The following is an 11,327-nucleotide window of genomic DNA, read 5'->3' on the forward strand; positions in this document are numbered from 1 at the left end:
CACACTGCAGACCCCCACCTCCCCCTTCAGTAAATCCCAAGCAAACCTTAATAAACCCCACCTTCATCTGTGGGGTAAGCAGAGTACGTCTTTCTTGACAGAGTCTTGGGTGAGCCCAGGCTGGGGATGCAGAGTGCATGGGGTTATTGGGGTGTATGCTGAAGCTGGGGGAGGGGGTACTGAGATGGGGTGCAGGGTGGTGCTGAAGTTGCAGGTATGGAGAATTGGGGGAGGGCAAGGTGCTTGCAGACCGTGCAGAGAGGTGCAGGTGAGAGTGCTGCCTCTGAGTGTTGGGGCAGTTTGGGGTGCAGAAGGCAGGGCCTGGGAACGCAGGAGCTATTAGGGACACAGGAGGGGTTAAGGACACCGGTTGCAGGAGCATGGGGGTCAAATGCACGCGTGGGTGCAGGACGCATGAGGGACTGGAGCAGGGATACGCAGGCTGCATGGAGAGGGGCTCCGGGGCGCACTAAAATTGGGGTGCAGCTACAGGCGCACGCAGCGAGATGGGCGGGGGGGCCGGGCAGCTCCAGCCCATGCGCAAATTGCGCATCGGCTCTCTCTGGCCCGCCCCTCCCCGTCTCCCCCGGGCTCCATTTAAAGGCGCATGCGAGGCCGCTGAAAGATTAAGGGACGAGCCGCAGCCGGAGCGAGACCATGCGGGAGATCGTGCACCTCCAGGCCGGGCAATGCGGCAACCAGATCGGGGCCAAGGTCAGGGTGGGGCCCTGGGGATGGGGGCTTGAAGGCCGCTGGGGATCGGGACCCCTAGGTGGGAGCTGGGGTGGTGGGGTCCGTAGGATCTCAGCCCTGACCCTGCTGGGGCGGGTAAGGGCTCTGGGTCACCCCCTTTGGTTTCGCTTTCCCTGCCAGGGTCCCTAGCCCCGTGCGACCCCCACCCTTGTCAGTGCCCTGCTGATTGGGGAGACCCCTTACCAGGCGCTTGTGGGGGGCGGGGGCTGATAACCTGATCGGACAGTTTGTAATTTTGCGCTCAGTCTGGGGGGCGTGTGGGGGGAGGGGGGTCTGGCTGGGGCACCCCTCCCCCCAGTCCTTTCTGTGCCCGATCCCGCCTGCCTGGAAATGGACACGCCGAGCAGCTGTTTGCTGCAGCGAGGCGGTGGGGTGGACAGAAGGGCTGGCTCCCAGCCCGGCTCCCAGCCCCCCTCCCCCCCCGTCCCTGAAATAGCTGCGGATCCACAGGGCGGGCTGAAATAAAAGGGCGAGATAACAGGGGGCAGCCCTTTCCCACCCACCAGGACGAAAATGCAGCTTTTTCCCCCACTGCGGGCGAAGATCCGTGGACTAGGGGCGGCTGGGGGAGAAATCTGCCATTGCCGGATGAATGCGGCTGGCTGGAGAGGCTGCCTTGCATGCATTCACAATGGCTCCCTGCAGGGAAAGCTAAAGCTGCCCTTTGCAGAGAGCCCCTGTGGGGAGGGTTGGGAGCCTGGACCTGTCTCTTGTTCGGTGGCATCAGTCCAGAGATCTCCAGCCTCTTAAAATAGCCCCAGGCTTCCCCCTCTGTTTGCGCCGTGCAGGGGCGGCTGGGCAGGGGGGGGTCTCTTGCAGTGGCATGAGACCAGGGATGAACATGGCTTCTGCTGCTGCTGGGCCCTGGATCTGGCTGGCTCTTCCTACCCCCAGCGGGTGATTCACCGGAGAACAGTGTGAATTAGTCAACGCCAGGGAACCGAGGCAGGAGTGGGGCGCAGGACCGGGTGGCAGTGAGATGCCAGGCCAGGCAGGCAGGGATGTGCCTGCTCAGCAGCCAGGCAGGGGAAAGATCTGAGCAATGCGGGAATAATGCAGAGCCTTTCCCTGGGGGAAGCTGCTCCTCTCAATGCCTGAGCGACCCACCCATCCCGGGGGGGGGCCAGAAACCAGGATGCGGCTCCCTGGCCCGAGCTTCCCCTGCCAGACCTCGTAAATGAAAGCCTGACAGGTACGATTTGATGCTGGACAACATATGGTGGCTTCTCCTCTTTTCCCCCCTCCCTTCCCACCAGTCGCTGCACACATTGGCAGAAAGGCCCATTTCTCTTTATTGGCCCGGTCGCCCGGTGCTGGAGTGGCAAGGAGCTGGGATGGCAAAGCACCGAATCTGTACCAGGTCTCTCTCTCCACGGAGAGGTGCCACCTTGGTATAAATGCGGCGTGAATCTGAAAGGACTGGTGTGGCTGTCTCTGATCAGGAGCGTGGCTGAAAGTTAAATGGGCTCCATTCAGTCCATAGCCCCTGTCTAGGCTGGAGTGTTGGTCCTCTTGTCTCTCTCAACATCCTCCAGCTGGGGGGTTAAAACCCTGCAATCTTCCCACCATTGTCTCTGCCTGTCCAAATTGAAGCCAGATTCCCCTGGCATGGCACACCCGGAGCGCCCTGGATCAAAATGGTGAGCTGTGGTGGGCAGCAGAGTAGCTTGTTGGTAGCCAGTGCCAGAGCCACCCTGGGGGAATCTTGCCAGCTCTGGTATAGTGATGTCCCCGTCTGGCATGTCAAGATGCTGCCAGTTTTGGGATGGGAGCTGAGGGCATAAAGTTGTGAGCATTGGGGAGCAAACAGCCAGGCTGTGCCTCAAAGAGGAGGCCATGGGTCACCCTGGGGGAGAGACCCTCCCAGCCCTAGTCAGCAATGAATCTCCTCTCAAAGGCAGAGCTGCTGGGAGCTGGTTCGCTCCCCGGCTGATGCCACGGTAGCTGCATGACTGATCCAGCCTTCCCGGCATGCACTGGGGGCCTTATTGGCTGAGCTGGTACCTCGCCTGCCTGGCATTGCATCAGCATTGTAAAGCCTTTGTTACGAGGGCGGCGGGGGAAAAAAAATAATCTCGGAACCAGAGTAATTAACCTGCCATGGCCTAGCTCGAAGGGCAGCTTTCCCGCCCGGGGAGGGATTCCGGAGCGCTGAGCCCATGGGACAAAGGTCAGAAAGGAGGAGCCTGGAGCACTGGTTGGAGAGGGTGGATCTGGCCCTGCAAGGCAGCTGTGGGCTGGTGATGCCCTCAGATGGGGAGTTCTCCTCAGGCATTCAGAACAGTGGCAGGGCTCAACCCCGAGTTTCTCTGTCCTGCCTGGCCTTGTGCGGGGATGGCCTGGTGGCTATGCCAGATGCTGGCCTCTGGCCGGCGTTGGCTCATGCCGCCACAGGTGGCGGGGGCAGGCCCTGAGCATCACCAGGTGGGGCAGACTTGCCCTGCTGCCAGTGGAAGTGGGGTGGGTCCTGATGCAGGCCACGTCACTCTCCTTCAGGTGGGGACGCTGGCAATGGTGCACGGTGGCTGGGGTGTCCGGCCACTCCATCTGCACTGTGGGGGGGGGTGTCCTAGGATCACCCCTGGTCTCCTAATAGACACTTAATCTGCAGGGTCAACCTGGCAGCCCTGCTTGCCTGTTTGCCCCCCCACCCCACTAAGGCTGCTGGCAGGTGTTGCTTTGGGGGTGCAGATCCAGCCCAGTCGGATTGCACTTTCCCCAAACATCTGCCCACCCCTGGGATCTGAAGGCTTTACACCAAAACCGGGAAAGAGCCCCCCAGTGGTGGTGCTAGCCCCTTGGGGGCCATAAGCAGGAATATTTTGGGGTCCCTCCAATGCTAAAATGGGCACGTTCTTATGAAAATAATAATAGCAAATTCTGCCCCTCCCTTGAGCTGCTCGGGGCCCTAAGCAATCGCTTTGTCTGTTTACACCGTGACACCCCAATTCCTGCCTTCCCTGGGGAGAAGGGGGAGTTGCCTTGTTGTATTGGCTCACCCATGGCAAGGCCATGCTGCAGGGGGGTGGCTGATGTGTCTGGGAGGGGTTCTGCCCAGTGTGGCTGTGGGAAGCCTGGCCCTGTGTGGTAACGGGCACAGGGCTTATGTTCCCACATGCCTCATGCAGACAGAGCAAAGCTCGGATTGAAGCTGCCCCTGTGGTTACAGGCCCCTCTGCAAAGGGGGCTGGCGCTACTTCCCCCCCCACACACACACACACCTTTCAATTGCCTGTTGCTTTAAAAAGCCAAACCTGTCAGGCCAGAGCTGGTGCAGGGTGGAGGAATCTGGATGTGGGGAGGGGGAGGAGGTTGGTGGATTATTTTTGGATCCCTGCTGGGGGGAGGGGTGTTCAGTGGAATCTGGATGGGAGGGAGGTTGAAACTAGCTCAATGGCTTGTTTCACCCCTTGTTTTTAGGGGTTCAGTTCCTCCTGTGCACCCCCCCAAGATACCAGTTCTCCTTCCCAGCCCTGTATACCAGCAGGGAACTGAATCCCTGAAATTCAGGGGTGAAGCCAGGCACTAGAATAGCTCCCTCTCTTTTTGTTGCATCCTAGGCCCCCTGAAATGTACCCTAATTCTGGCCAGCTGGGATCTAATCCTCAATTCGAGGGAAGGACCCTGCTGCCTCCTCACACCCCAATTTCAGCCAGCCAGGATCTCAGACCCCTGAAATATTAGCCTCGCAAGAGGGGAGCCTTGCAATCTGCTAAAATCTGAAGCACAGAGGGGGGAATTGTAGAGACCCCACCCCCAGGTCTTCATCCCCATCCCTCTTGGGTTCTAGCCTCCACTCCAGTGTGGGGTCTAGTGCCTGGGGGGGTGGGGTAGGATGCCTGGGTTCTATTCCAGGATCTAGGGGTGCTGGCAAGGGGGAGCACCCCTTCCTGTAGCATGTGGGGGGGGCAGTGGGGTAAGTGACGGTGCCACAGCCTGGCAGAGGAAGGGAGGGGGTGCCTGTGTCCTTGGGTTTTTTTTTAAGGGGTGGGGGGGGTCTGCTTCCCTGCTACCCCTGCCCAGGTTCTGCCTTTGTGGATTCCTTGCTGCCCACCCCCACTTCCTCCCCTGTAGCCAGCGCCGGGTAAAAATAGAACCTGCTGCTGCCGCAGCATCTTAGTGGCGAGATCGAAGGGGGCGAGGGCTTGCGGCGGCTCCATTTTGGAGCCATGCTGCAGAATGGCAGGGAGGGTGGGTGTGTGTAAAACTGCTGGACAATAGATGGTGTTAAATCCATGCTGATTTCTTTTGACCTGAATGTTGCAATTTCTTCTCTCTCTCTCTCTCCCCTGCCACATACAGACCTGATTGTCTGAGGGGGAGGGGCAGCTGGGAGGCAGGACTCCTGGGTTCTTACCCCTCCTTCCCCCCAGGAGTGTGGAGTCTAGTGACTGGGTGGGGGTGGGGGAGTCATCTGATGGCTGGGTTCTATTCCTGGCTCCGGGAGGGGAGTGAGAGAAGGGGGAGGGGCTGAGAATCCGGATTCCTGGGTCCTCTCCTAACTGGAAGGAACTGGGTTTCATGGCCAGAGACTGGGATTGGGAGTTGGACTCCTGGATTCTCGAGCTGGGATTATTCTAGTGGTGAGAGAAGCCGGGGAGCCAGGACTCTGTCCTGGGTCCTCCACCCTCCCTCCAGTTCTGCCTGTGAGTGCAGGTGGGTGGATGCCTTTATTGTAGCGGGGGTGTCAGCCAGTTTGAAAACTGCTGTATTTTAAGCTGATGCCACAAATGGGGGGCTTGTAGCTTCCAGGATAGCTGTGTGGTGCTAGAGACTGGCCCCAGTGCAATCTGTCGCCCTGGTCTGCGGGATGGCCCAGTACCCTGCAAATTCCCCTGGGTTCACAGATGCTTAACCCAAGTACCCAACTGTACGTTAGACTAACACTTCCAGGGACACGGTTCTGCAACTGACCAAATCACAAGAACCCAGCCCCAGGGAGCGTGCTTGCAAACCGCTTTCCAGAGATGTCCTGAAACCTACCAGCTCAGACAGTCTCGCATCCCTCCCTGGCAACGAAAAGGCAGAGATGGCTCTGTGATGGGCTGGGATGAGAGAGAACTGACTTCAGTTTCCGTCTGGGTTCTCAAAACTCAGCCGTGATAGGTGGCGAATTCTCCTGACAATCTGGGTTTTAAGCACCCTAAATGGAAGTGGAGCCCTTGAAAAATGTAGCTCTAAACTCCCTTGAAAACATGGCCCTTAATCGCTCTCTGCCTCAGTTTCCCCATCTGTATTTAAGGGAGATAACCCTTTCTCTGCAGTGTCTATTCTAGTTTGTAAACATTTGAGGCAGGGAGTGTGTGTGTGTGTGTGTGTGTGCGCGCGCACGCTGACCCTAGCCCAGTTGGAGCCCCGGTTTCCTTGAATTTGAGGTCTTTTAGTACGTCTGGAATTATAAATAAATTATAAACACTTGTTCTGGGGAAATAGGATAAGCCAATTTCTACACCTCCCGCCTTCCCCCCCCCCCCCAGTCCAGTCTCCCCCAACAAGCTGGGTCTGAGTGAAGTGTCTGAGTGAAGTACTAACCCAGCTTGTGGAAAGTGACAGATAAAACCGCCCGTGTCCCTGTAACTGGTGCAAATGCCACCTGCAGTTAGCCTGGCTAGGATGACAGCCTGATAAATAAATTACACTCCCATCTCCCCGATTGAGGTGCAGAGACCACAGAAAGCAAATACAATATGCTCCTCACAATGAAGGTGCCACAGAACCAGGCATTCGATCCGTTAGCCTAAAAGGATCTGAGGCAGGCAGATGCTAACAACTTGGCAGGCAGGGGGGAGGAGGAGATGATCTGGCAGGTATCTAGTTCCATCTTCTCACAGAGGAGGGGGGCAGCTGCAGCAGCTATCAAGCTGAGGCAGACCTGGGTACAGCAGGTTTAATGATCATGCTTCAGGGCACAATCCAGTCACCAGCTCGTGGTCAGGAAGGAATTCGTCTCTCATGTGGTGGGTTAGTATTGCATAAGCTTGGGTGGGTTTCTCTGCAGCCAGCCCCGCTGCCAGGCTAGATCCAGTCTGCAGCTGCTTGCGGAAGGGTTTGTTTATGTGACTTTTTAAACCCCTTCCTCCCCACCCTCCCTGCAGTTCTGGGAAGTCATCAGTGATGAGCATGGCATAGACCCCACTGGTACCTACCATGGAGACAGTGACCTGCAGCTGGAGAGGATCAATGTTTATTACAATGAGGCGTCAGGTACCAAGTCCGGAGAGGGGGGTGGAATTGCTGGGGTGGGGGTCTCTAATCGCAGCCTATCTGTGAATGGTGGGGCTAGAGGGATCTCCCCTATTAACACACTGCTTCTTGGTGGGTGCTTGAAGCTTCCTGGCTATTTCCTTTGTTAATGTCCCACTGGGAGGGAGGTGGCCTGGTTGGGAGGGCACCCTAGTGGGTGGAACACGGGACCAGGGAGTCAGGACTCCTGGGTCCTATACCCAGCTATGACCTCTTGTCAGATCACTTGAGTGCTTCATTTCCTCTCCTCGTCAAATAACTAGTGACCAGGTCTTGTGGGAGTGAATATGAGGCCACATGATCCTTCCTAGAGCGCTCTGTTGTGCATCAGAGGCACTCAATCAGTGAGAAGCAAATCGCTGGTGGCACCTGCCCACAGTGGAGAGTTTGAGGGGCTGGGGTTCTCAGCAGTTGCTCTTGCTGCATCTGTAGCAATCTGTTGGGGGAGGAGAGGCACCACCACGCCCAGTACACACACCTTGGTCTCTGGCCTACTGAGGCAATCCTGGAACTCGGGGCTGGGCCCCACCCGCCAGCTAGACGCCCCCAGGGCAGATGGGTGACACAACCTGTGATGACACAACCCAGCCTCCTGAAAGCATCTGATCTCTCTCTTCCCCCAGGTGGGAAGTATGTGCCCAGGGCAGTCTTGGTGGACCTGGAACCTGGGACCATGGACTCCGTCCGATCTGGTCCTTTTGGGCAGATCTTCAGGCCTGACAACTTTGTTTTCGGTAAGGTGGGCAGCGTTGGGGTCTTGGGGCGGGGGGAGGGTCCCCATCAATGCAGGAATAGCTGAGGTCCCCTGCATGTTTCTTCCCAAAATAGCTCCGTCTATAATTGGCTAGTTTCTCCACTGTTTGGCAGGGGGTCTCTCTCAGTGGGACCCATTTTTCAGGGACAATGGGTAGGTTAATGATCCTGACCCCACAAGCTACCTATGGACTTTCCCCCCACAAGGCTGGATGGGGTGGCCAGTCTATTCCCAGCTCAGCCTGTTTTCTCCCAGCTGGTGAGTGATGGCTTTTGTCCCTGCACTCCCTGTCCCCACCAAGAGAGGGTGACAATGAGATGGTTAGGAAAAGTGGGGCTTGGGTTTTAGGTGGGGCTTGGGGTACCTCCCCCTGTCCCTCTCCTGCTTGACCCCTTGGGTTCTTGTGCTGGTTCTGGACAGCAGCATGGTCTAGTGGTGAGAGCAGTGGCTGGGGCCAGGGGGAAGCCAGGACTCACAGGTTCTCAGAAAACCGACTTCCTCCCCAGAAAAGAGACAGTCTCTCCGAAGTATCAGAGGGTAGCCGTGTTAGTCTGGATCTGTAAAAGCAGCAAAGAATCCTGTGGCACCTTATAGACTAACAGACGTTTTGGAGCATGAGCTTTCGTGGGTGAATTCCCTGGATATTCCCTGGATATTTCCATTACATGCATCTGAGGAAGTGGGTATTCACCCACAAAAGCTCATGCTCCAAAATGTCTGTTAGTCTATAAGGTGCCACAGGATTCTTTGCAGTCTCTCCGAAGGGACCTGGGTGGGGTAGAACTTGCTGAAGAAGCTCAGAGCATGTGTGAATCGCTTTTAATTACTGGGCAAGGCACTTTAATTAACATCCCCCACCTACACCCTCTGCATCTTCAGGAAGGAATTGGAGAGCCCTGAGGTGCTGGCTGATTCATTCAACTGTGGAGCTTTGCCAGTGTCTGGATCTCATGCAGGACCAGATGGTGCAGGATCTGAAAGCTGTGAGGTTACTCCAGCCTCTCCAGTGACATGTCCAGGCTTCTGAGCAGGGGAAGGGGCCCAGAGTAGCTAGCGAGAGGCTGGGCCACCCCGACCCAGCTGAGAAGCTGAAGTCACGGGAAGGGGGCAGTATCTTAAACTTCCACACTTTTTCAGCGGACCCAACCTTTTGTGGCACCCTGAAGGGGCTGGAGCTCCAGCGAGTGGGTGCTTGGCACTGTCTGAATTGGGCCTCTTTGGGGTGCCCAAGCTGAAACACCAGAGCCAGTCTTGGCTGGGAAAGTTAATGTGCAGTTGTGGGGGTGCTGTGTCCCCTGGCTCCCCACCAGTCTTGTGTACGTCCCTCCTGTCCTGTCATGGGCAATCCAGTCTCCTTAGTCTTCTGCCCCAGCCTGCTGAAAGGGCTAGTTGCGTTTGGCGGCTGTATGCACACAATGAGCTGTCTGGGTGACCCATGTGTTGAGTTTGGTGGAACTCAGCCCTGGGATCATCCATAAAGCCACCAGGGCTGAGATCTCCTAAACTCCACACACTGGCCTTCAACAGAGACCATGTCCTTCTATCTAGGGTTGGCTTGGCAGAGGGTGGACACTCCCACCCCCTCAAGTCATGAAACCCTTAGTGCTCCCGGCATATAACTGGACCCCCGTCCCCACCTTCCTTGCTGCCTAGGTCAGAGCGGAGCTGGTAACAACTGGGCCAAGGGGCACTACACGGAGGGGGCCGAGCTGGTGGATTCGGTGCTGGACGTGGTGAGGAAGGAGGCGGAGAGCTGCGACTGCCTGCAGGGCTTCCAGCTGACCCACTCGCTGGGCGGCGGCACCGGCTCGGGCATGGGCACGCTGCTGATCAGCAAGATCCGGGAGGAGTACCCCGACCGCATCATGAACACCTTCAGCGTGGTGCCGTCGCCCAAGGTCTCGGACACGGTGGTGGAGCCCTACAACGCCACCCTGTCCGTCCACCAGTTGGTGGAGAACACGGACGAGACCTACTGCATCGACAACGAGGCCCTGTATGACATCTGCTTCCGCACCCTCAAGCTGACCACCCCCACCTACGGCGACCTCAACCACCTGGTCTCGGCCACCATGAGCGGCGTCACCACCTGCCTCCGTTTCCCCGGGCAGCTCAACGCCGACCTCCGCAAACTGGCCGTCAACATGGTGCCCTTCCCTCGCCTCCACTTCTTCATGCCCGGCTTTGCCCCCTTGACCAGCCGCGGCAGCCAGCAGTACCGGGCCTTGACCGTGCCGGAGCTGACCCAGCAGATGTTTGACGCCAAGAACATGATGGCCGCCTGCGACCCCCGCCACGGGCGCTACCTGACGGTGGCGGCCGTCTTCCGCGGCCGCATGTCCATGAAGGAGGTGGACGAGCAGATGCTGAACGTGCAGAACAAGAACAGCAGCTACTTCGTGGAGTGGATCCCCAACAACGTCAAGACGGCCGTGTGCGACATCCCGCCCCGTGGGCTCAAGATGGCCGCCACCTTCATTGGCAACAGCACGGCCATCCAGGAGCTCTTCAAGCGCATCTCGGAGCAGTTCACCGCCATGTTCCGCCGCAAGGCTTTCCTCCACTGGTACACGGGCGAGGGCATGGACGAGATGGAGTTCACCGAGGCGGAGAGCAACATGAACGACCTGGTCTCCGAGTACCAGCAGTACCAGGACGCCACGGCTGAGGAAGGCGAGTTCGAAGAGGACGCAGAGGAAGAAGTGGCGTAGACCTGCCTGTTCCCTCTGTCCCCCGAGACACGCACCTTGTGCCCACCAGTCCTACTGAACCAATGGACCACGTTGCCTCTGCTGGCGTAGGCTTGAGCGTTCTCCACCCAGCTAGAAACCGATGGTGCAAATCCTGCCCCCTACTGGTAGGTTGGGGACGTTCAAGGTGTCTGTGTAGCGGTGGGAGGGTTTGTTGACCTTGTTTGGGAATGGCAGCACGTGGTAATAGGTCTAGGTAGAAACACTGTCTGTCTCCTCCCTTTTCATCCACCGCATCTCACCCTCCAGAAACACAACTCACCTGCAATGAATTCTGTCTTCACGTCATGTACAGTCATGTGGTTTCTCTTTTTCTTTCCAGAGATGAGTATGCACTAACTCGTCACTTGCTCTGTTATTTTTGTTTGTTGTTGTTGTGCTGGGCTTAAAATAAAACTAGAGGATCGTGGAACTCATGGGTGGGGGGCGGTTGTGGGAAGGAGCAGGGTGAGGAACTGATCTCCGGGGTGGGAACTCCCCTTAATCCTAATCCCCCGCCTGAGATCTTTCTGCTTTTGAAACAGTTTGTCTGTATGTTTCCACAATAAAATATTGAATAATATTGAAGTGCAAGTGTGCTGGCCTCTTTCTCGCAAAGATCAGCCACAAACGGGTGCACTACAAGATGCTTGGGGGCTTCCATTGAAGAGTGCAATTAATAAGTGCTGTGATCCTATCAATCCATAAATACCCAGAGGTGGTGAAGATTTGGACTTCCATTTTTGATTGGAATATGGTGATTGGTCCATATTGATCCTAGCGGGTAGTGAGCTCCCCAGAGATGTGGATGAGACAGGGCCAAGCAATTGACTCTTCTAGGGGGGTTC

General features: G+C 57.0%; 1 protein-coding gene across 1 annotated transcript; it reads left to right on the forward strand.

Moving 5' to 3' along the window:
- Positions 1-563: 563 nt before the first annotated feature.
- Positions 564-11,067, forward strand: LOC115643433 (tubulin beta-4B chain-like). Its single transcript, XM_030547464.1, has 4 exons — positions 564-714; positions 6,849-6,957; positions 7,620-7,730; positions 9,404-11,067. The coding sequence occupies exons 1-4, from the start codon at positions 658-660 to the stop codon at positions 10,459-10,461; spliced, it is 1,335 nt and encodes a 444-aa protein (XP_030403324.1). The 5' UTR covers positions 564-657; the 3' UTR covers positions 10,462-11,067.
- Positions 11,068-11,327: the final 260 nt, after the last annotated feature.

This window comes from Gopherus evgoodei, unplaced genomic scaffold (genome assembly GCF_007399415.2).
Source record: "Gopherus evgoodei ecotype Sinaloan lineage unplaced genomic scaffold, rGopEvg1_v1.p scaffold_59_arrow_ctg1, whole genome shotgun sequence".
Lineage (NCBI taxonomy): Eukaryota > Metazoa > Chordata > Testudines > Testudinidae > Gopherus > Gopherus evgoodei.